Raw genomic sequence first — 23,939 nt, 5'->3', positions numbered from 1 at the left:
ATGTAGACGTTTTTGAATTTTTGGATGGGAAAGAAATGTTTTTACCTAATAAGAAGTATTTTTCAAATTTGTTATGATGTTTGGTTATGTGTTTTTCAAACTACTGAAATGGTATGTATTTTTAGCTAGGGTGTAGTGGGTTAAATAGGGTAAGAATTTCCTTGTCTCTCGAGAACGGTGGAAGGCAAGCTTATTGAGGGGGATCAGGCTGTTGAGGGAGAGGTCCTTTCCTTTTTTTTCTTTGTTGTATGGACCTCCCTTGACTTCTCAATGGAGGGTCTAGATTGGTATCCTACTTTCGAGTTTGAAAGGTAAAGCTTGGAAGCCCCTTTTTCTTTGTGAGAGATTAGGAAGGTGGTTTTTGATTTTGAAGGAGACAAGTTGCAAGGGCCAAATGGTTTATCGATGGCCTTATTTTAGGAGAATCGAGAGCATATTAAAGGCGATCTTTGGAGAGTGTTTTTTGAGTTCCAGAAAAGAGGTATTATTGATGCTTCTATGAATGAAACCTTTGTGTGCTGTCCAGAAAAGGAGAAGGTTAGGAAAATGAGACTTTAGACTCATCAGTTTTGTCACAAACCTTTATAAGATCATAGTTCAATTACACATCTTGTCAAACTACTGAAATGGTACGTGTTTTTCTATTTTCAAAACTGATGAATTAGTGTATTCTTCAAAATTTCGACTTGTTTAGTTTACACAATTTTTATTTTGAAAAATCTCATCGTGAAACAGAAAAAGGGGTCCGAACAAAGATTAGTTCCTTGTAGGTAAATTTTCTCAAGAATACGTTTAGCTCTATTTATTTAACCAGAATGGGTCTTGATTCTTTGCAAAGGTGCTCTAATTCTTCAGGAGCTGTTAGATTCTTATTCTATTTGCAAGTTGAATATCTTCATGGTGCTTACTCTTGCCCCGTTAGTCCTCCAACTCCTTGTCACTGTAACTTTAGTTCCTCTTTCAAATGGCGCTTTGCTGGGGCTTTGGCTACTCAAACTCGAGTCTATTTGATGATTAGTTCTTTGGTAATTAGGCTCAACAACCGATCTTCACATCTTGTGGCCTGCTTATGTTTGAAGCATGAAAAGAAGATAATCTTTGGTGAGTGACCTTATTTGGGTTTATGTAGGACCTAAACACATGAATCTATTGACTTTCAGATTGCTCCCAGTTGTCTATGTTATCAACCATAAATTGTTGCCAAATATACTATTTAGAATAGATTTGATTACCAGTATGTTTTCTGTCATGAATTTGGTTACTAATAAATTCTTTATTGTATAGTTCATGGCCTCAAACTGGAGTGCCCATCACAAGTTGTTTTAGAACTACCCTACTTTCACTATTAATTTTGATTTGAGGGCTTTTGTTTGATTCTTCCTTTTCAGAGTTCGGACACCGTCCTTTAGGCTTTTTTGTTTGGCTGTAACCTTTCTATGAATGAATTCCTCGCCAATCTTTGAATGAAAATTTCACCAATACTCTATGGCACAAGAGATTTGAACCTCTTCAGAAACTATTGTACTGTTTGTTCTTTTGGCTTGTTTTCCTTTTCCTTTTCTGTTTGTTTGTATATTATTGTTGTTGTTGTTGTTATTTAATTATTTTGAGATGGTGAAGGTGTGGATAAATCTATTATATTGATTGCGTGGGCATTTAGATCTAGGTCAAACGGAAATTGTCCTTGGTTGATGATAATTTTATTTTTTGTATCATAATCTTTTAGAATAGCTGCTGATTTTTCCCCCTGGAATTTTATTACAGGCTGTGCGTGGAGGAGGACAGATAGTATTGAAGGGGCTTTACGCTGGTTTGGGTGGAAATATTGCTGGTGTGTTGCCGTAAGTACCTTCTAGAGGGTATTAGTTCCAAGTATCTTCTAAGATTTTAAGCTATGAGTTATTATTATAGAATTCACATCATTGTTACGACTTACATTTTATGTTAATGATTCAGCAACCAAGATGATAATTCTTCATTTGGGAACAACAAACAATCACTTTTACTCATTGGGCACGTTTCATTTGTGTCTTTAGATTTTCATCACCACCACAGATCATTTTCAGGATCATGCGAATTTCCAGTCCAATAAGTGTACTGTGGATATCAAGACTCAGCGGGTGATACCGTTATGTTTTTTTTTTAAATCCCTGACCAGCTATTACACCATGTCTTCGAGAATATTGAAGGTCACAGGTTTATAGTTTTTTGAAAGCAAATTGATGGAGAATATTGAAGGTCTCTGTGGGGATTTAATTAGTGATAAGTCGTGGATGACAAAAAATAGAATGTCAACTGAGTATAGTTTAGGGGTTGAGATGTTCATTGAAAATGGATTACGACATTCAAAAAGATCAAATGTCATTTGTTGCCCATGTTTAAAGTGTGTAAATGCAAAGTCTCAACATGTGAATGTAGTAAGAGATCACTTATTTGTTTATGGTATTGATCAAAGCTATAAGACATGGATTTGGCATGGTGAATCAATATCGATTAAGAGAAACATCGAAAGTATGTCTACTAGTGCACAAGAAGAAGTTGAGGATGACAATTTTGATGACACAATAGGGATGTTTGAGGCTGCATATGATTACTTTGACGATAGTCCACAAAATTTCGAGGAGCTACTAGGTGATGCTGTAACGCCCCAAGATTTCATATAAACATCCTAGGCAAACGCTAAATAATTCTTCTGGCTAACCTTAACTCTAAACACGAGATAAGCAACCTCCTAGAAAATAATTTAGATGAAATAAAGCTATGACTTCCATACGTTCTAACAGAAATATAAATGTCATAAACTGTCAGAACTCCGCCCTCCGTGGGCAATTTAAAAGAAAACAACAACATCTCAAATTCGCCTCAGTGGCAAAAATTATTAAATAAGTAAAAACAACCGTGCACCTAAACTCCAATGACAACAACGACGCGTTTACCAACAACATCCATAACAATTAAAGTAGTTCTAAAGAATACAAAATTTCCTCCGCGGTTCACACCTAGCAATAACATATGTCTCAAGGCTACTCGTACCCAACTACCCTTCCCCATATCCTCACTAACGAAACTAGTGATCCTTCCTCGGTCAAGCTCTCTCCACATCATCACCGCGGTCGACCCCGTTCACACCTGAAACATATAAAGGTACAAAGAGGGGTGAGTACATAAGGTACTCCGTAAGTAGCACTTCCTAACTAGCACAAAATAAATTATGCTCACAGTCACAACATAAAGAACAAAACAATAGCGAGGCAATCAAATAAGCAGTGAGAGATAGCGAACAATTAACTTGACATTTAGAACAAAACAAGAGCAAGGCAACCAAATAAGCAGAGAGAGATAGCGAACAAATAACTTGACATTTACATACAACAACTAATCGTCGAAACTACCAATACCACAACCCATGAATCGCTAGCCCTTGTTTCATAGTACTAAACCTTCCTCAACACCCCCCTTTATCACTCCCCGCTTAACTTCTCGAGGCATGACAGCTCTTGACATTTATTCCCAAGTCACCGTACCTCCTCCTTCTCCAGTACTTGATGTCCGACCTTGCCATTTATTCCCAAGGCCAAACACCACTACTTCGCAAGCTCCACTCTTCTTTAATCCCTCAAGCCTAACTCATCGAGTCGTATTGACCCTTGACATTTATCCCCAAGGCCTCAATACTCCTCTCCAGAAACTTGACGTTCGGCCTTGCCATTTATTCCCAAGGCCTGAACTGTGCACCGGTCCTTGCCGTTTATTCCCAAGGTACCGATGACTTCCCAGTGTATTGGTCCTTGACATTTATCCCCAAGACCCCAATACACGTTTACAGAAATTTGACGTCTGGCCTTGTCATTTATCCCCAAGGCCACTACTCAAGGCTTTGAACCTCCAAGTGATTTATATGCATTTTTCAGGTCAGAACACCCATGGTTAACAGACTACCAACCCGTCCCTTTACCCTTCACTCTTCACCACTTCACTAACCCTTCCATGACCACCTACAAATAAACCTCCCACATTCTAAATCACTGCACCGTTTACAAACATGCTTTTCCACGTAATAAACAAAATTCATCCAACAGCTCACAACCAGACAATATGAATTAAATTATCGGTATAACCAAGCTAGCATTTCATCTACATCCCATTTGCAAAACGTCATGAGCCAATTACTTCTAACTACAACAGTTCAGAATCTACTAGTCACCTACAACAACAAGAATAGGAAGCATGTTTCCTCAAAAGTGTTCAATAATAGAAATACGGCAACAAGATCGCTAGAATTCACAAATCAAACCAACAATCCTTACATGCTCATTTAAATTATTTTAACAAGAAAAACAAAAAAAAAACAGCATCAAGAACATTCCGTTAACGCTAAATAACGCACGCACTCGCCCCCTGGTGCTACTTACACAACCACGTGTTTAAGTTTGCGTCGGCCTCACACCTAAGCATAAAAACAGAAAAATACAGCAATTTAAATGTACCATTCAGCCTTCAAAAAAACATCTTTAAGAGGGTTCAAAGGGGCTCGTTACCGCAAAACGACTTCGTACAGGTGTGGGTAAATTAGATCTAGCTTGCCAAGACGTGGGTAGCGTAAATCGGGTTTCAAACAGATGTAGATAATCGCCGAACACCACCAATACGCTGCTGTCCACGTTTTTGCAGCAGCGAAAAGCGTCCAATACGATCTCCAACGGCTTCGTTTCAATGTCCCTTGCTACAAAACAACCCCGCTTAGGTGTGGGTATTCTAAATCGATTTCGTTTGGGTGTGGGTACTCCAAATCTAACTTCGAACAAAGGTGGGTCAAAGAAAAGTTACCGGGTTTCACGGATCTAAGTTGTTCGAGGTCGTTAGGCTTGTTGAATCGGAGAAAGGACGCCGCGAACACAGCCCCGCGTGTATCGATGCCGCCTGCAGCTGCCCGAACGTCACGCGCCGCCGCTGATCGTCGCACACCGCCGCTGCCCGCCGCACGCCGCCGCCGCCCGTCACGCGCTGCTGCTGTTCGACGCTGCACCTGCTGCCGCCGCCGCTGCTGCCGCTGTGTCGGAGAGGGAGAGTCCGAGTGGAGGGGGGTGGCCGACGGCTTCAACAAGAGAGGAAAAGGGGAAAAGGAGAAGAGGAATGAGAACAAGTGGCTAGGGTTCCCTTTTCTTGTTTCAAACTTTTAACTCCTTTGGGCTTGGGTTCTTTTCCTTATGTTTAAGGCCCACTTACCCAACCCTTCCTTGTTAAAACAAACCAATAATAGAGTTTCGTAATTGGCCCAATGATCCAAAACAAGTGTCGCATAATGGAAATCCGTACTAAATGTAACTTGATAAATAACTACACGCTACTAACTCACCACTAAAACTGTAACAATACACACTAGTCGAGATGTCACACTTAAATTAAATAAGATCACTGATGAATCAATTAAAAATAACAATGAAATAAATCAATAAATCAATAAATAAAAATCCATTTTGTTATAAAATTTTCCGGAACTCGGGGCAAGCTAACCTGAGTAACGCGGGGCGTTACAGATGCAAAGAAACCATTATATCCAAATTGTAAGAACTTTACCAAAATATCTGCATTATTGAAGTTATATAATTTGAAAGCGAAATTTGGATGGAGCGATAGAAGTTTTACAGAGTTGTTGGCATTAGTTTGTGATATGTTACCAAGTCCTAATGAAATTCCAAATTCTATGTATCAAGCAAAAAAAACTTTATGTATTCTTGGGATGAAGTATGAGAAGATTCATGCTTGCCGCAAGGATTGTTGCTTGTTTAGAAAAGAACTCTCAGATGCAGATGAATGCCCCATTTGCGGAACATCAAGATGGAAGCTTCGTAAAGATTCAAAGGAAGCAATGAAAAATGTTCCGGCCAAAGTCATGTGGTACTTCTCTCCAATTCCAAGATTTTAACGAATGTTTCGAAGTAAAGAAATATCAAGTTTGTTGACTTGGCATGCCAAAAAAAGAGTAAGTGATGGTATATACGACATTCAGCAGACTCAATTTCGTGGAAAGAAGTAGACAAATTGTGGCCAGAGTTTGGTCTAGAGCCTAGAAACCTTAGTCTTGCTCTTTCAACAGATAGGGTCAATCCACATGGTGAACAAAATATTAAATATAGTTGTTGGCCAGTTATGTTGGTGACGTACAATCTACCCCCGTGGTTGTGCATGAAGCGAAAATTTCTGATGTTGACTGCATTAATATCTGGTCCCAAACAACCAGGAAATGACATAGATGTTTATTTAGCTCCATTAGTTGATGATTTGAAGAAGCTTTGGAATGATGGAGTTGAATGTTTTGATGCATATCAAGAACGGTGTTTTACACTTAAAGCTATTTTACTGTGGACTATTAATGATTTTCCTGCATATGGGAATTTGTGTGGTTATGCGGTAAAAGGATATCACGCATGTCCAATTTGTGGGGAGAAAACTTCATCCATTTATTTGCCAAAAGGGAGGAAGGTGGCGTATCTCGGGCATCGTAAGTTTTTACCTCGTAATCATCCATATAGGAAGCAGAAGAAAGCATTTAATGGTAAACTAGAATTGGGATTCGCTCCTGAACCATTAAGTGAAGTAGAAATTCTTGCAAAAACAAGTGGACTCCAATATTCATTTGGTAAGAAAGGAAAAAAGGAAAAAATGATGGAGATCTTTCAAATAGTTATTGGAAGAATAAGTCTATTTTTTTTTAGTTGGAGTACTGGAAGCATCTTCATGTGCGGCATTGCTTAGATGTGATGCACATTGAAAAGAATATGTGCTCAAATCTTATTTGCACATTACTTGATATTCCAGGAAAATCAAAGGATGGATTACAAGCTCGTCTAGATTTGGTCGAATTGAATATTAGATCAGAGTTGGCCCCTCAAGTGGGAGAGAAAAGGATATTCTTACCTCCAGCATGTTATACATTATCACGGGTGGAGAAATTGAATTTGTGTAAGACACTATCAGAAACTAAAGTACCCGAAGGTTATTCATCGAACATACAGTCTCTAGTGTCGCTAGAAGAATTGAAACTTAATAACCTCAAGTCACATGACCATCACATTCTTATGCAACAATTGTTACCGGTGGCCATTCGTGGTATTTTACCGAAATATGTTAGATATGCCATTATTCGACTATGCTTCTTCTTCAATGCTATATGTAGCAAAACAATTGATTTATCCAAGTTAAAAGGCTTGCAAGAAGACATAGTCGTCACTTTATGTTTGTTAGAAAAGTATTTTCCACCGGGATTCTTCACAATAATGGTACACCTTGTGGTGCATCTTGTAAGAGAGGTGGAATTTTGTGGACCTGTGTATTTTAGGTGGATGTATCCTTTTGAACGATATATGAAAATAATGAAGAGTTATGTAAGAAATAGAACGCGACCGGAGGGATGCATTGGAGAAAGTTATATTGTCGAGGAGGCTGTAGAGTTTTGTTCTGAATATCTATTTGGAATTGATTCAATTGGGTTAAGGTCATCGATGAGGAAGGAGAATTCAGACATTGATAGACCATTGTCTATTGCTTCTTACAGCAAACTGAGTAAGGATCAACTAGATCAAGCTCACCTTTATGTCCTTCAAAATGTAAATGATGTGCTTCCATACGTAGGGTATGCAAATTTCATTCTCTTTCATAACTTTCTAATTAAGTGATCATCTAGATCATAACTTTGTCATTGACATATGTTATATTTGCAACAGGCAACACATGGATGTTTTGTCTAAGCTTAATCCAAGTAAGTCTAAAAACAAGAAGTGGCTTCAAGATGAGCATAATCGCACATTTAGTAGTTGGTTGCGAGAACGGGTAATCTTAATCTCTAACCATACAATTTAAGGTATACTTAATGTCAGCTACTTATTTGAAATTGAATCGTAGGTTGCACTTGCTCTCGCAGTGCCGAATAACTCCATAACACCTCTTTAAGATGGATTGCACATGGGCCTCGTCCAGATGTAGCCACCTATTGTGGTAACGTGGTCAATGGTTGTCATTATCACACAAAAAGACGTGATGATAGAAGAAAGGTTCAAAATAGTGGAGTTAGTATAACGGCTAATACAATGCAAGTTTCCAGTGTTAAAGACAAGAGTCCTATCATTTCAGATATAACATTTTATGGTGTAATACAAGAAATATGGGAGCTTGACTATCATCATTTGACAGTTATCTTATTCAAATGTGATTGGGTTGAGAATAAGAATGGACTTAAAATAGATGAACTTGGTTTTACTACCGTGGACCTAAATCGTATTGGACATAAATTAGACTTATTTATCTTAGCCCCTCAAGCAAAGCAAGTATTCTTTTTGAGAGATCCTGTTAATCCTCGTTGGTCGGTGGTTTTAACATCTCCTCAACGAATAGTTGAAGATGATTTCTACGAAGATGAATTAGGAGATAATGTTGAAGATTGTGGTTATGGAATTTTACCTAGTACGCCAAATATCGAGACATTTCATGAAAGCGATGAAACGTCATCTACGTATGTTAGAAATGATTGTGAGGGTACATGGATTAATAATAGTACATTAAACACCGGTATGTCATTTAGTGACATATGTTTTGGTTGCATAGCTTTTAAATGGGTGATTCTAATAGCAGTGGTGACAATGAAGTTGAGGTCAGAAAAGTTGTTCGTCGAGGCCCAACAACCATGCGTGAATTGGCTAACGTAAGAAGCTCTGAGGGTTCGTTGTTGACAATTCAATATAATGACATAGGTCAACCAGTTGGCGATAATGCATCAAAAATGCAAAGCTTTATTGGAGTTTGTGTTAGACAACAAATTTCAATCATTTACAATAATTGGAAAGAAGTTCCCCAAGAACTTAAAGATAAAATTTTCGATTGTGTAAAGGTAAGAAGTTTAGAATTTTTATTAAAGTAATAAACTTTTCTAGTTTATAATTTAATTTGCAATTATTTTGTGATTTTCATTACACATATGTCATTTGTGGTGGACCCTAGATCCAAACACAATATTTTTCAATCCGCATCGAAGAAGTTTCGAACCTTCAAGTCAACGTTAACTAAAGAATACATTCGCCCGTTCAAAGACGACCCATCTTACTTGGAGACTCCTCCTGAAAAATATTCCCATATTGATAAAGAACATTGGGCTTCATTTGTTCATACAAGACTAAGTGAAGAGTGGGAGGTAACTACATTCTATCAATATATTTTTAAATAGTGTAACTATTTTAGTGCTTGAATCAAATATCTTCTATTTTCTAGACACTTAGTACTGCTCAAAGAGAAAGGAGGGCGAAATGCATGTATAATCATCACATATCTCGCAAGGGATATGCAAATCTTGCAAAAGAATTAGTAAGTTACTATTTAGATTAAGTGTCTTACGATAATTAATGTGTGTGCCAGTTAATAATATATATGCCCATATAGGAATTATCAGATGATCCTTCTAATCGTGCAACTTTATGGAAAGAAGCACGAAGAGGAAAAAATAACGAATACTTTGATGTTGCCACAAAAGAATGTGCTGCCCGAATTGTAAATTTCTATGTTTTTCTTTTTCTATTTCAATGAGATTTAGAAAGTGTGATATTTTGTGGTTAATATGATGATAAATATTTGTGACAGGATGAATTGGCTACAATACACAAGGGTGAAGATGTTTTAACTGAAGCATTAGGCACCCCCGAACATAGAGGTCGTGTGAGGGGATTAGGTGAGTTCATTTCACCATCTCTATATTTTAATGTTGCCAAAAGGAAGTCCAAACTGGGATTGCAGCCTCAAGACCAAGTCGAGTTGAGGACTCAAAGCTCACAACCAAATAAATCCTCAACAAAAGTCAGTAACGTCTCAAAGAAAAAGGAAAAAGGAAAGGAAGTTGTCAATGCACCGACTAAAGTTTTTATCCCGGATGAAGAACCAATAGTGGTAACTAATCTGTTTTAGTTTTGGCACTTACTTGTTTTTGACATGACACTTAGTTTTTTTGTGCATGACACTTAGCATTTTTCTTTTAAATTTTCTAAGGGAAAATTGTGCCACCTAGCTATTAGATCAGTGGAGAACATTGTTGCAGTAGGCACAGTATTTGATGACGATGTTCAATGTCCAACAATTCATGGAGTGCCATTAGGTGTGGACAATGTGAGAGTCATGGTAGACATTGTCATTGGTGAAGATGCTACACTACCAATTCCTGTGAAGGGTGAGATAGAGACATTAAATCAAACCATTGGTAGCTTCGTGGCATGGCCTCGTCGACTGGTAATTTTAGATGAGGAGAAAAAGGTATGTCTTGTTCTAACTTGAGTGAGGTTTTAATTTTTCATTTGTTAAATGTTTGTAATTTTGTTTGTCAAAGGTTCCTTCTCCACGAACGTCGAAGTCGATAACACAATCATCTAAACATATTGATGTCCATATGACTATTAAACTCCTAAATCAATATGCCATGCGTACGATGAACCACGAGGATGTAATTGAATTCAATATTGGTGATCACATATTTGAAAGAGAGAAGATCATTACTTTAACACGTGACGACATCATGCAATACTGCGAGATGATTGAAATAGGCTATATGTGTGTGCTCACATACATCTCGTAAGTATATTAAATCTATTTTATATCTTAGATTCATTAACTAAGAAGTTTAATGTTTTACAATTATATTTTTAGGTATCTTTTGAATGAATGTGAGGAGGAGACATGTAAGAAGTTCTTGGTGGTTGACCCAGACAACATTGTACCACAAATAATGTCTCAAGAAACTTGTTCCAGACATCTAGCCAACAGGTTAGACATGGGTAACTTAGAACAAGTAGTACTCATCCCACATAATAGCGGGTAAGCTAGCAATTTAACTTCATTTTACTTATTTATAGTTTCCTTTATCCATTCATGAATGATAATATTATCATGTTGGTTATTAATAGTTTTCACTGAAAGTTGTTTGTTATACATCTCCGAGAGAATTATGTTTATGTATTGGACTCTCTAAGAAGTAAGATTGAAGAAAATTATAAGAGAATCATAAACACGTAAGTGCCATGAACTCTTATAGTTGAAATTTTTACAATTATGTTATTCTAATGTTTCAAATTATTTAGATCATTGAAAATGTGGCAAGCCAAACATTCTACTCAACAATCTCGCAGTACTACAATTTGGAAACCTGTGAAGGTAAATTTGCATAACTCATAACAATGTTGCAGTAAATCCTTTGTATAACTCATAATTTTGTTATTTTTCAAATTTTCTATATGTAGTGTCCTCGACAACCAGGTTCTATAGAGTGTGGGTACTATTTGCAAAAGTATATACGAGAAATAGTGCGGAACCCTCATACTCATATTACTGAACTTGTACGTATTATCATATACCTTTATGTGTTTATATATGATTTGTCATTATATTAGTGTTATCTTTCTTTTTCTTTTTTTTGTAGTTTAATACAAAAAGTGCCTATCAACAAGAAGAAATCGACGAAGTTCGAATAGAATGGACATCTTTTGTTGGACGATTTGTGTAGTACCTATGGATTCATTAGTTGTGTTTATTTGATGTAAGTATTTGGTTCAGACTACTTTCTGTGTAGTAATTGGTAGATTAGAAATACTTTGTCTTGTTTATAATATGTAGAAGTTTGAAGTTTGAAGTTTGAAATGTACTGCATAACATATTAGTTTTGGATTATTATAGAAGTATTTGACTGGATGATGCTGAAGTCTGGATTCTTATGCTGAATGTAGTTTTGTTGGAGGGACGGGCGGGTCCCATTTGTTCTTGTGTGGAAGGGTGTTTATATAGAAGTGTTTGTTTTGTTTATAACCATGCTAGTTTTGAGTTATTCTAAAAGTGGAAAGGTTATGTTGAAATTTGTACTTTTGATTATTTGTGTTTTGAGTTTAAGGTTAGTTTTTGAGTTAAGTTGGAAGGAGATATATTGGTTGGTTAGTTTTGAGTTATATTCTAAAGTGGGGAGGTCATGATGAAATTTGTACTTACTCTTGATTGTTTGTGTTTTTGTTAAGTTTTTATAGAATAGGTTGGAATTGAGACATATATTGTTGGCTAGTTTTGAGTTATTCTAAAAGTGAAGAGGTTATGTTGAAATTTGTACTTTTTGATCATTTGTGTTTTGAGTCTAAGGTTAGTTCTTGAGTTGTGTTTTAGAAGATCATGATGTTGAAATTAGTTTTACTTGCATATTAGTTTTTGAGTTTCAATAATATTGAGAATTATTTTGTGAGAATAGGTTGGAAAGAGATATATTGGTTGGTTAGTTTTGAGTTATATTCTAAAGTGGGGAGATCATGATGAAATTTGTACTTACTCTTGATTGTTTGTGTTTTTGTTAAGCTTTTATAGAATAGGTTGGAATTGAGACATATATTGTTGGCTAGTTTTGAGTTATTCTAAAAGTGGAGAGGTTATGTTGAAATTTGTACTTTTTGATTATTTGTATTTTGAGTCTAAGGTTAGTTCTTGAGTTGTGTTTTAGAAGATCATGATGTTGAAATTAGTTTTACTTGCATATTAGTTTTTGAGTTTCAATAATATTGAGATTTATTTTATGAGAATAGGTTGGAAGAATATATATTGGTTGGTTAGTTTTGAGTTATATTCTAAAATGGGGAGGTCATGATGAAATTCGTACTTACTATTGATTATTTGTGTTTTTGTTAAGCTTTTATAGAAATAGGTTAGAAGGGAGAGATATATTGTTGGCTAGTTTTGAGTTATTCTAAAGGTGGAGAGGTTATGTTGAAATTTGTACTTTTGATTATTTGTGTTTTGAGTCTAAGGTTAGTTTTTTAATTAAGTTTTAGAATAGATATTGTTTTATAATGGATGAATGTGTTAAAAGTTTTAGTTGCATATTCAGATATTATCATAGGTGTGAAGGAAATATATATAGTTGGGTAGCCACGTCTGGGCAACCAACTATTTTTTTAATTTATTTATTCATAAAATAATGACGGTCAATATCTGTCACGAAATATAGTCATTCCATGACGCACATATCGATGTAGCTACAGTGACGTACAAACAATGTCACACAAAAGATGACATACAAACAATGGCGTACAAACAATTTCGCACATACAATGACGGTCACAAAACAAGGACAGTCATAAAGATGTCGGTCGTCACCCGTCATGGTTATTCTTTCATGACGGCACGTCCGTCATGGAAAATACTATACATGATGGGCAATGCCCGACCTTAAAAGGGTCGTTTCATGACGGCCATGTCCGGATGGAAAGAAAATATACATGACGGGCAATGCCCGACCTTAAAACTGTCCAACATGAAAGGGAAACAAGGACACTCGTATAGATGTCGGTCAGTGACTGACATGGTTAATATTTAATGTCGGGCAATGCCCGTCATGAAATAGCAGATTTGTTGTAGTGAATATTTTATTTTTCAAAAATTCTAAGATTATTTCAATCTCTATATATGTCAATATTTCACATATATTGTTCAATTGTTTAACTAAGGACTAGATTGGATTAGAAATTATCAATAAAACAAATTCCAAATCTTATTAGTTATACTTTATACAGTATTAAAATGCGAATGTTTCATTGAACAGACTAAGATTACAATCATCGAGGTTGTGAGAAATTATAGACCGTAGTGGCATAGTAGGAAGAGGATGAAAATAAAATAGAGGAAAAAAAAGAAAAAAAGACATTTGAGTCGACATGTCGATATTTTGTCGATATTTTGTTGACATGTCAACATGTCAACGACATAGGGAAAAATCGACTTTTTCCCCCTATGTCCATATCGAGCATGTCGACATTTCGACACGTCTCTCGACATTTTGAACCTTAACAGAACAACTATATATACTAAAATTTGAATCATCTATATTATGTTATTTATCATTTATTCCTCTTTCATTATTTTTTAAGTTCATGTCAAATATTTAATATTTAAGCATTCATAAAAGGGTATATACATTCAAATTTGAAATTTACTATAAAAAATTATATTAAAAATTTAAATCCACGTGCCAAGTACGTGAATCTAACTAGTATTTTAAAATGTGGCTTTTGAGATGAAATTTTGATATTCCTTTTTAACCTTGTTTTAATTTGTATAATATAATTTTATATTTTCAAGCCTAGTTTAATTCATTTTTAATAATTATATCGATACTTAAGAAAAAATAAATAAGTTTATTAATAATCTTATTCAGGTTCAAAGAGACATTGATGCTTTTGAAAAAAGAAAACATTAGTAATTCTATTCAGATTTAACTCTAAAATATTTTTAATTTAAGTTTATACACTATATATATTAATTTTTATATAAATAAAACTCAAAATGATAAGCTTGGTTGCTTATATTGGTTAAATTATAGTTTTATTTATTAATTCAAACAATTTCATCTATTTTTACCATTTTCGTGATTTTTCTCAAAATATTCATCGATATTGACACTTCCATCGACATTTCCGTAAAATTAGGACTTCAACATTTTCTTTGAACATTGACATTTTTAAAGCTTGGTTGTGTATGAAAAAATAAAACAATCTACATGAGTTTATTTTGATATGGCAAATGTTAAAACTTTATATTATAAAATTTAAAGTAAAAATAGAAAGTCAATCCATGCGCAAGTCATTGAATAACACCTACTCCTTGATGTCGAAAGATATTAAAATGTCAATTTCATTAAAATATCGATAGAAATATCAATAAAATGTCGATGTCAAGATATTTTTTAAAAAATTATAAAAATAAAAAAAACTCAATTTTTTTTTAAATTAACAAATAATTGTTTCACAATTTATAAACAAGTTTAAAATGAGTAATGTTAATACTATATGTTAATACTATGTCTATACTAGTGAAATTTTATTAATATTTTTCTACATTTTGTATTTTTCTACATTTTGTCATTTTTTTGTAATATTATAGAAATGTCAATTTACTCCTCAAATCGATGTCAAACTCATGGATTCATGTACAAATCAATGGACATGTCTCATGGATTCATGTACAAATCAATGGACATGTCAACATGCCGACGTATATTTAGTACCACAATTACAACAAACAGTAGAGAAAAATACTATGCCTTTTTCTTTTAATAAGTAAGAACTAAACGTGGTTGCTAGTTGGTCAAAATGTTTATCTTTTCAGTATACTACTTCCATCTCAAAAAATCAAATTGAAATTTCTTTTAGAACAACATTTAGAGTGACGGTTCGAACCTTTTTATCCGAGATAAGTACTTTAACCCATTGCACTCTAGTCTGACACTGAAAAAAAAAGGGAAAGGTACCTTATACTGAAATGGAAGTACTTGATAAACAAGAATGAAAGCAGAATAGTTACAAGGAATAAAAATGATAACATTCAAAACCACAACGATCGTTGTCATAGTCGTAATCTTGCATTATGAACTGTTACTACTAAACAAAACTACACTATTTACATCCAAAATTAGTCAGAACACTATTCTTCTCCATTCTTTTCAAACTTTTTTCCAATTTTTCTTTTCTTTTCGTTTTTTTTTCCTTTTTTTTCATTTTTTCCTTTTTTTTTCATTTTTTCCTTTTACAAAGTTAAAAATGCCATTTCCAGATTATAAGGATGAGATGCATCTTTCCCAGAGTCTAATAGCTCCTATAAATACCCATAAGATGGCACATAATGCTCCAAGAACAGAGAAGAGAAAAAACCCACCCTTCTTGCTCCTGCTTCTAGTTCTCCTACTCATAAGAGTAGAAGAATCGACTGGAGAAACCGTTGTGCTTTTCATACTTATTCTCCTCCTACCGAAGCTAGACACTCGATCAAATGTCCGATTAACCAGACCATTCTCCGCAGCTGAAGCTGGGGTAGTTGGTATAGTTTCAACAAAGGCCCAGAGAGCGGAAGAGACGCGACTAGCAGAACCCCCATCTTCCCGGGCTTGATTTTGGTTTGTTTCAGCAGCAAAATTTGAAGGGTCACACAATACACCTATATATATATATATTGCCACAAACTACTATATTAGCAACTAACTAAGGTCATTAGATTTATAGAACAGCTTCCCAACACCGGAAGATGTATCATTTTCCACGAGGAGAGAATTTCCAGTATTTACCTGAAGTTGGTAGTGATTCTGAGAAAGCAAAGCCGTTAATGGCCGGATCAGGCATCGGCATTTGATTGTCGTTCTGGCTTGCAATTGCAGAATCTGGATAAGATTGGAACTGACCATCCAAGGTGTTTGCCACATTTGCAATTGCAGAATCTGGATAAGATTGGAACTGACCATCCAAGGGGTTTGCCACATTTTCATTCTGGTATAAATTATTAACAGTTCCACACTCGAATCGCTCCAGATCATTAAGAAACAGGGCCGCATCACAGAACTGATCAAGCTCGTACGAACTATTTAACTCTTCAAATGGCAAGGTCCCGGATGGTTTTCTGGTGCTTGGTAGAGTAAATTCAGGGCCACCAAGATCATCTATTTCCAGAAAATCTTCGTCAAATAGAATACTAGCTAGTTCAGAAAAGTTGGGGGCAGATGCAGCCTCAGGTGACTTGAATGGTTGAAGTTGAGAGACATCCGACTTGGTGAGGTCGAAACTTCCAGGCACATTACACGGCTGCCTCTCGGTACAAGACACTTCAGCTGATCTTGGAAGGATATGATCCCCGGAATGTAGATCTACCACAGTACTTACAGATTCATCTTGAACACCAACCTACCAAGAAATGGAAGGAGAAACCAGAAGTTAATATTTCATTATACTCCCTCGTCTCCAGGGGCGGATCTACAGTGGGCCAAAGGGTGGCTCGAGCCTCCCCTCATCGTTAAAACATATATAAAATAGTACACTTAAAATGTAAATTCTCTCCGTTGGTGCAGTGAAATAGGGTCAAAGCCCCCCCTGAAAGGCCACCGTTTGAGCCTTACTCCACGTATTTTTTTATTTCGTTTTCTTTTTGTTAAATAATTCTTTTCCTTTCATTTTTTTTTTTGTTAAATAATTTTCTTTCTTTTGTTTTTTCCGTTAAATAATTTTTTTCTTCCGTTTTTTTGTTAAATAATTTCTTTTCTTCGGTTTTTTAGTTAAAAAATCTTTTTTCGTTCGTTTCTTTTTGTTAAATAATTTTTCTTCTTCCATTTTTTGTTAAATAATTTTTTCCTTGGGTTTTTTAGTTAAATAATCTTTTTTCTTTCGTTTTTTTTTGTTAAATAATTTTTCTTCTTCCATTTTTTGTTAAATAATTTCTTTTCTTCCATTTTATTATTAAAAAAATTTCTTCTTTGTTCTTTTTAAGAATTATCTTCAAAATATTCTTTTTTTCATTTTTTTAATGAATTTTCTACTTATTATATAAAATTAAATATATTATTTTTATTTTTTGTTTTTTTTTAACACTGCTACTGCTATTTTGAATTTAAGTAAATTATTTTTGCTATTTTGAATTTAAGTAAATTATTTTCAATCTCTTTGGCCTGATTATTGTTGGCAATTTCAAAAACTTATGTTTTTTTAATTAATATATTACCATTATATATGTAAGATTTTTTCTATAAATTATTGTATCGATAACTTTTATTTTTCTTCTATAAATCATCAGGTTTTCAAGATCAGATTGTTTTTTATACTTTTTAATTTTAATTTAGTAGAGTTTAGAAAAGTTGACAGTGCGAAGATTAATTGTCTAAGTTACATATTTTCTTTAACTTTACTCCAGATATTTTATAAGTTTGGAAGTTAAAAAAAACTTCCAAACAAAAATTATGTATATGCCCCCAAGCCCTCTAATCAAAAATCCACCACTGCTCGTCTCAGGGTGTATCACAGAAACATATTCTTCAATTTCTTCTTAAGCATATTATAGGACATTTACGGGAGTTCAACAATAGAGACCTCAAGGAAGCACTTAAAAGCAACTAACCTGGTGTAAGGAGATAGCACAAGAATCAGCTTCTGGAAACTCAGGGATAGCCTCATCGGAAATTTGTTTCATCAACTTGTCAAGATCGTCTAATGTAAAAAGGGCTGCTTCACAAGTCTCCCCCTCAATGATAGTATCTGTATTCGGTTTCTCAGCAGGTATCTCTCGATCATCAGTAAAATCACAGAATTCATCATCGGCCCAGTCTTCTTCTATAAATGGCGCTCCGTACTGCTCGCCATTTTTTGGACCAGGTCCACTTTTTTTGAAGACCTTATAAATAGCGTAATAATTCTGGAATAAAGAATAATAGAACTTAGCAAACAATAGATATGCAAGAAAAAACTAACGGCCTTGACAGAAAAGAAAAAAGGTACCAAGTTGAGAATGCGTTTACCTGCACATTTGTGCATCTGCTCAGCTCCTCCTCGTCCAAGGTGTATTCATGCATTACCCAGTCAGTACGCTCACCATTAGGGGCACGACCTTTATAGAAAACCAATGTCTTCTTTACTCCAACATCACGAGAATTACATGACACAGTACGATCCTTCCCAGTAGCTTTCCAGTACCCAAGCCTGGTTGCCCTATTTGATCTTGCCCCATTCGGGTACTTCCGATCTCTTGGACTGAAAAAAAACCATTGTCTATCACCAGTTTTTAGTTTAGAAAGTCCTGCATCACAGTCAATTACAACTTATTACGTTGAACACACTAAAATAAAAATGAAACAGCATTTAGGTGCAGCCAGAAAACTATTACAAAAGACCAACATAAGTTACATAACAGTAAAAATAGGCCATCAAAAAGACAGGATATATGTTAATGAGTCTAGGCTGAATCCAACCTACGGATTATAGATTATATGCTCCATTAACAAAAGAAACTACACCTTAGAAACACTAAATGATTCACCGAATGGAAAACATGAAGTAACAACCAATTGATTAATTTACCATTGTAGTCCTTAATAGTTCAATTTTAGTATCAATTTGCTCCATATGGTCACAAAATTTTCATTGTAGCCCTCCATTGGTTTGGTAAGATCTTAATTGTCTCTTAATGCATCCCTGTCATTACCAGATGTCAATAGTTTTCTTGTTCGTGGCATGTTTCCTTTAGATGTGGTAGAGAAGAAAAAAGGTGGGTTTTGATATTATAATTTTACAGCATGACCCACACCACTTTTGCAAAACTCATTTTCTGATCATACAAAAACCCATCCAATGTCCTATTTTAAACCAACTAAAACCCTAATACAGTCAGCTTAATATAAATCAATTCAAAACTCACACATACCTATTACTAACGTCAGCTTCACCTCTCTCTCTCTATCCCATGTCCAAATAAAGTAAAATGTAGCATACAAGAAAACTATTAATCTCTAATGATGACAAAGGCATTTAGAGAGATTTAACCAAACCATTGAGACTACAATGAAACTTTTGAAACCATAAAGACCAGATTAAAAATGAACACATACAATAGGACTAGAATGGTAATTTAACACCATGGTCTAATAAACTTGGCAAGCATCATTACTAGTAGTTAACTGAAATCAATTGCAGAAATCAGTCGTGATTACCATCCAACCAAACAAGGGCTTACCCATCCACACAGACAAAAAATGGGAGTAGTAAACAATCCAGGCATAGGTCTCATTCAATCAATAAGTTACATAAGAAGATTCAAACAAACAAGAATCATATCACTTCCAGCTCCCAGGCAAATTACAAATCATAATTGGAATTCAGAGATTAAATAACCAAGTGCAAACGGATTAAAGGATCAGAAACTGACGCCTGCAAATATCCAATAAACTTCGCAAAGAACCTCCAGAAAAGCAAGAGATAAATCACCCAAACGAATTGATTCCAAATTAAAATCGATAACTCAGCCGAATCAAAATTTGGGTCGGAACAAGGTCAGACGGCACCACACGAAGAGTCAATCATAAACACAAAACATCAATTTCTCCAAACAAAAACCGAATCAAAATATAAATTACAACGCTGAATCGGGGAAGAAAAAATAGATACCAGGCAATTCTTCGGGGTCCCACTTGTAGACGTCGGTATCGGCGATGATATCGAGCTTGATTTTTCTCCCACAGATCTTCCTCTTCAAATAGTAAAGTATGAGCTCCTCATCAGTTGGGTGGAACCGAAACCCCGGCGGCCAGACCTTGTCGTCGTTACCAGAACTCCCCCTCAAACTACCAGAGGCACAGGGGACTTTCATTTATGATCAGCAATTGGATTTTCTCGGATTCTGGAATCGGAAAGAGAGTGAAAAGCAGATGATCGGTCGATTGAAAATGGATTTTGAAGTGGGATTTTGGATTTGGATTTGGACTTCGAGAAGAAAGGGCAAGAGTGCAGAGGAAGGAAGCAGGGTTTAGGGATGTGTGAAGAAAGCGGACGCGAAATTTCGTTGGAATTCGAGATTAAAATGGATTTGATTTTTCCATATCTCGGGGAGACAAATATGTCTGGTGGAGCAAATCAAGCATGGGAGTGCGATCTCCGGCCAGCGTTTACTCACGTGTGGAAGAGGGGACCTGGAAGAGGGGAGGAGGGTCGAACCCGGGAAATTGGGATTTTTGACCATTTTCAATAATCACTCTGGATTTTTGACCCCCTTCAGATTTTTACTTATTCATGACCTCTCCACCTCAGTTTTCTGACTCCTCCCCTTATTTTATCATGTAAATTGACTAAATTGCCATCATTTCATAATAAATGCATTTATCATATAATAAATTTTTCACCAACCACCAACTTAACAATTCTCACTTTGTTTTTTCAACTCCAAATCACCACACACACGCAAGTCACGTTTTTTTTTTCCAATACTCAAGATTTTCTCCACGTGATTGTTGACCCACATTATCCAATCAATCGGTCCCCACATAATCCGTTATCTCGAATCCATTGTTTTCACCATATAGGTATGTCCATTTCATCATTTTAGAATATTGTACTTCTTCAAACTTGTAATGATACGAAATTTTATCATTTTTCTAGAAAAAACGTTATTTTACGGAAAACATAAATGAAGTCTAGAATTTATGTTGGACCGAGATTGGTACCGGGATGGAATTTAGAACCGGGTTTGAGACGGAGATAGAAGGTAAACTCAAGCCCGGTCCTTCATGTCCAGATACGGCCGGGACCGGGACCGAGATGGGGACAAAATTGGGTAGACCGGGATAGGGATTGGGACCGGGATAGGGATAGGGATTGTGACCGGGATAGGGACTGGGATCGGGATAGGGATTGTGACCGGGATAGGGACCGAACCATGCAATATAAATCTTGAATTTTTCTTGTTTGTTTGCAAGTTTATTGATTTGTATTTAATTATAGTGTTTTGGTCTATTTGCAGGATGCCTTGTGTTTTTATATCATTCGGTGGAGAATGGAAAGATATTGAAAAGGATTACGTGGGTGGTCGTACAAGAGGATTGACTGTGGATAGTAAAATCACCTATGCTGAATTTCTAGGACATGTATGTAGGCTAAGTAGTATAAATCCATTACCGGAAGATATCATAATTAGACGTGTATATAATTTTAAGGCGAAGGTTTGTGTAATGGAAATAACTGACGACGATGACCTGACTTTCTTCTTGATTGGTGAAGATGTCTCTGAATTGCCGCTATACATATCTACCGTGCCAAAGAAGGTACATCAGAATGAACCGTACATGCCTTCTTTCCCATATTATTTAGGCCAACACATGTCCAATGTTCCTATTCCCTCAGCTTATGCCCCCCATTTGCAAGACCCTTATTTCCGAGACCCTCATTTTCAAGTCTGTCAGTTCCGTCCTCATCGTCGAACCCCTCTTCTTCTGACCGACCCCCCTACTTTGGTCATATTGGTCCTGATATAGCATCTCTCACACCGTTAAGGTCAGATGTTGTTCGTTGTAATTTGGGAGATGATAGGGCATATGATTGGGATGTGCCTGGATTGTGGAATGGAAGTGAAAATGTGGATGAAGATAGTGATGAATCATATCGTCTAATGACCGACACGAAAGAAGGAGACGACGAAAGGGAATATGGAAATGAGCACGCCAGTGATCGACTTGATGTGCAACATGAGCATGAAGAGGTAACAATTCATAATACAATGGCTGAATATCCTGTAGATGCCGTCCATGAAACGGCAAGCAATAGACTCACCGGTCAGTCAGAAGCTGATAGATTGCAAGCCATGGTTCAATCGGCTGGGACCAATGATGTTAAGGAGGGGATGTATTCGACTCGAAGAAGGAACTAGTTATGAAAATGCATTTACTTGCATTGCGGAAGAACTTTCAGTTTCGAGTGAAGAAGTCTACACCGGAACTATACTTGCTGCGATGCGTCGATCCTACTTGCACGTGGCGACTTAGAGCCACTAAGATTAGAGATTGCAACCTGTTTAAGATAAAGAAATATATCGCAGTCCATTCTAAGTGCAATGGTGCCCTTATGAAACAGGATCATTGTCAGGCGAAGAGTTGGGTGGTCGGTCATCTAGTACAATCAAAGTTTACTGATGTTTCTCGCACGTACAAGCCGAAGGACATCATCCAAGATATTCGTGAGGAGCGGTGTAAATATAAGTTACGACAAGCCCTGGCGTTCGAGCGAAGAAGCACTCCGACTTATCAGAGGGGATCCAGCTTCATCGTACGGGCTACTACTCGCTTATGGGGAAGCCGTGAAAATCATGAACCCAGGTACTATATTTAAATTGGAGTTGGATGATAGCAAGTAGTTCAAATATGTCTTCATGGCCATGGGTCAATCAATTAGAGGTTTTATGTGTTGCATTCGACCAGTTTTGGTTATTGACGGGGCACACCTTAAAGGGAAGTACGGAGGTGTATTACTATCTGCTTCTGCTGTTGATGCGAATAACCAAATATACCCAGTTGCATTTGCAATAGTCGGGAGTGAGAGCGTCACATCATGTGTATGGTTTATGACTCAATTGAAGAGTGTTGTCGACACCGTTCAGAACTTGGTATTCATTTCTGATCGACATGCCAGCATTTGTAAAGCGATTGATGAGGTATTTCCTACTACATTTCATTGCTTTTGTATACATCATCTAAAGATGAACTTGCTGGCCAAGTTTAAAACGCCCGCGCTAGAGGTATTATTTTTTAAGGCTGCGAAGGCATTTTGCGAGTCATATTTCAATGAGAACTGGGTCCAACTGTGCGCACACCCAGGAGTTAGGGAATATCTGGAAGCTATAGGAAAGGAACGATGAGCTCGCTGCTTTCAGACGAAACTAAGATACTCACAAATGACCACTAATATTGCAGAGTCCGTTAATGCCCTTCTCAGGCATGCACGTAAGTTGCCAGTCACCGCATTACTTGATCATATCATAGGTGTGTTGCAGAGGTGGTTCTACGAACGTCAGACGCTTGCTTCTTCACGTCAGAGTACGTTGTCTGACTACGCAGAGGAAATGATTGCCGAAGCTTCGGATAATGCACGGAGACACATTGTGATGAACATCGACCAGTTTAATTTTGAGGTACGCGACGGGAACCTGAATGGGGACGTTGACTTGCAATGCAGACGTGTACTTGTCGGGAGTTCGATTATTTTAAAGTTCTGTGCTCCCATGCTATTGCTGCAGCCAATTCTCATAGCATAAATCCGTACACACTATGCGATGAGGCGTACACAGTCAACAGTTGGATGTTGGCATATGTAGAACCAATATTTCCAGTGGGTTCATCCTCAACATGGAAGAGTTCTTCGGGGTTTGTGAATATCGATATTCAACCACCGAAGAAGGTCGTTAGGGTTGGACGGCGACAAACGGTGAGGATTCCTTCCACAGGCGAGGTCCGTCCACCGCGCAAGTGCAGTCGATGTGGTACATCGGGACACAATCGTAAAACTTGTCGCGAACCACTAAATACTGTGTAGCAATATTATAGATAATTACGTTGTAATATGTAGACATTTATGTACCTAAAAAAAAATTTA

General features: G+C 36.3%; 2 protein-coding genes, 1 long non-coding RNA gene and 1 pseudogene across 3 annotated transcripts; 2 read left to right on the top strand and 2 right to left on the bottom strand.

Annotated features, from left to right (window-relative positions):
* LOC148208168 (uncharacterized) lies at positions 1-11,735 on the top strand (annotated as a pseudogene).
* Positions 2,743-5,532, bottom strand: LOC148208169 (uncharacterized). Its single transcript, XR_015788683.1, has 4 exons — positions 4,828-5,532; positions 4,539-4,723; positions 4,413-4,447; positions 2,743-3,129 (listed from the first exon to the last, which is right to left on the bottom strand). It is a non-coding gene; the product is annotated as an uncharacterized LOC148208169 (long non-coding RNA).
* A 3,573-nt stretch (positions 11,736-15,308) lies between the features above and the next one.
* LOC111025275 (NAC domain-containing protein 17) lies at positions 15,309-20,476 on the bottom strand. Its single transcript, XM_022303116.2, has 5 exons — positions 19,971-20,476; positions 18,329-18,606; positions 17,932-18,225; positions 16,118-16,727; positions 15,309-15,990 (listed from the first exon to the last, which is right to left on the bottom strand). The coding sequence occupies exons 1-5, from the start codon at positions 20,170-20,172 to the stop codon at positions 15,611-15,613; spliced, it is 1,764 nt and encodes a 587-aa protein (XP_022158808.1). The 5' UTR covers positions 20,173-20,476; the 3' UTR covers positions 15,309-15,610.
* Positions 20,477-22,229: 1,753 nt separating this feature from the next.
* Positions 22,230-23,879, top strand: LOC148208167 (uncharacterized). Its single transcript, XM_088120134.1, has 4 exons — positions 22,230-22,666; positions 22,743-23,001; positions 23,341-23,478; positions 23,523-23,879. The coding sequence occupies exons 1-4, from the start codon at positions 22,230-22,232 to the stop codon at positions 23,877-23,879; spliced, it is 1,191 nt and encodes a 396-aa protein (XP_087976260.1).
* The last annotated feature ends 60 nt before the right edge of the window (positions 23,880-23,939 follow it).

This window comes from Momordica charantia (genome assembly GCF_013281855.1).
Source record: "Momordica charantia cultivar OHB3-1 chromosome 11 unlocalized genomic scaffold, Mcharantia_2.0 BLBB01000011.1, whole genome shotgun sequence".
Taxonomy (NCBI): Eukaryota; Viridiplantae; Streptophyta; class Magnoliopsida; order Cucurbitales; family Cucurbitaceae; genus Momordica; species Momordica charantia.
This window is presented reverse-complemented; position numbering and strand designations above follow the sequence as displayed.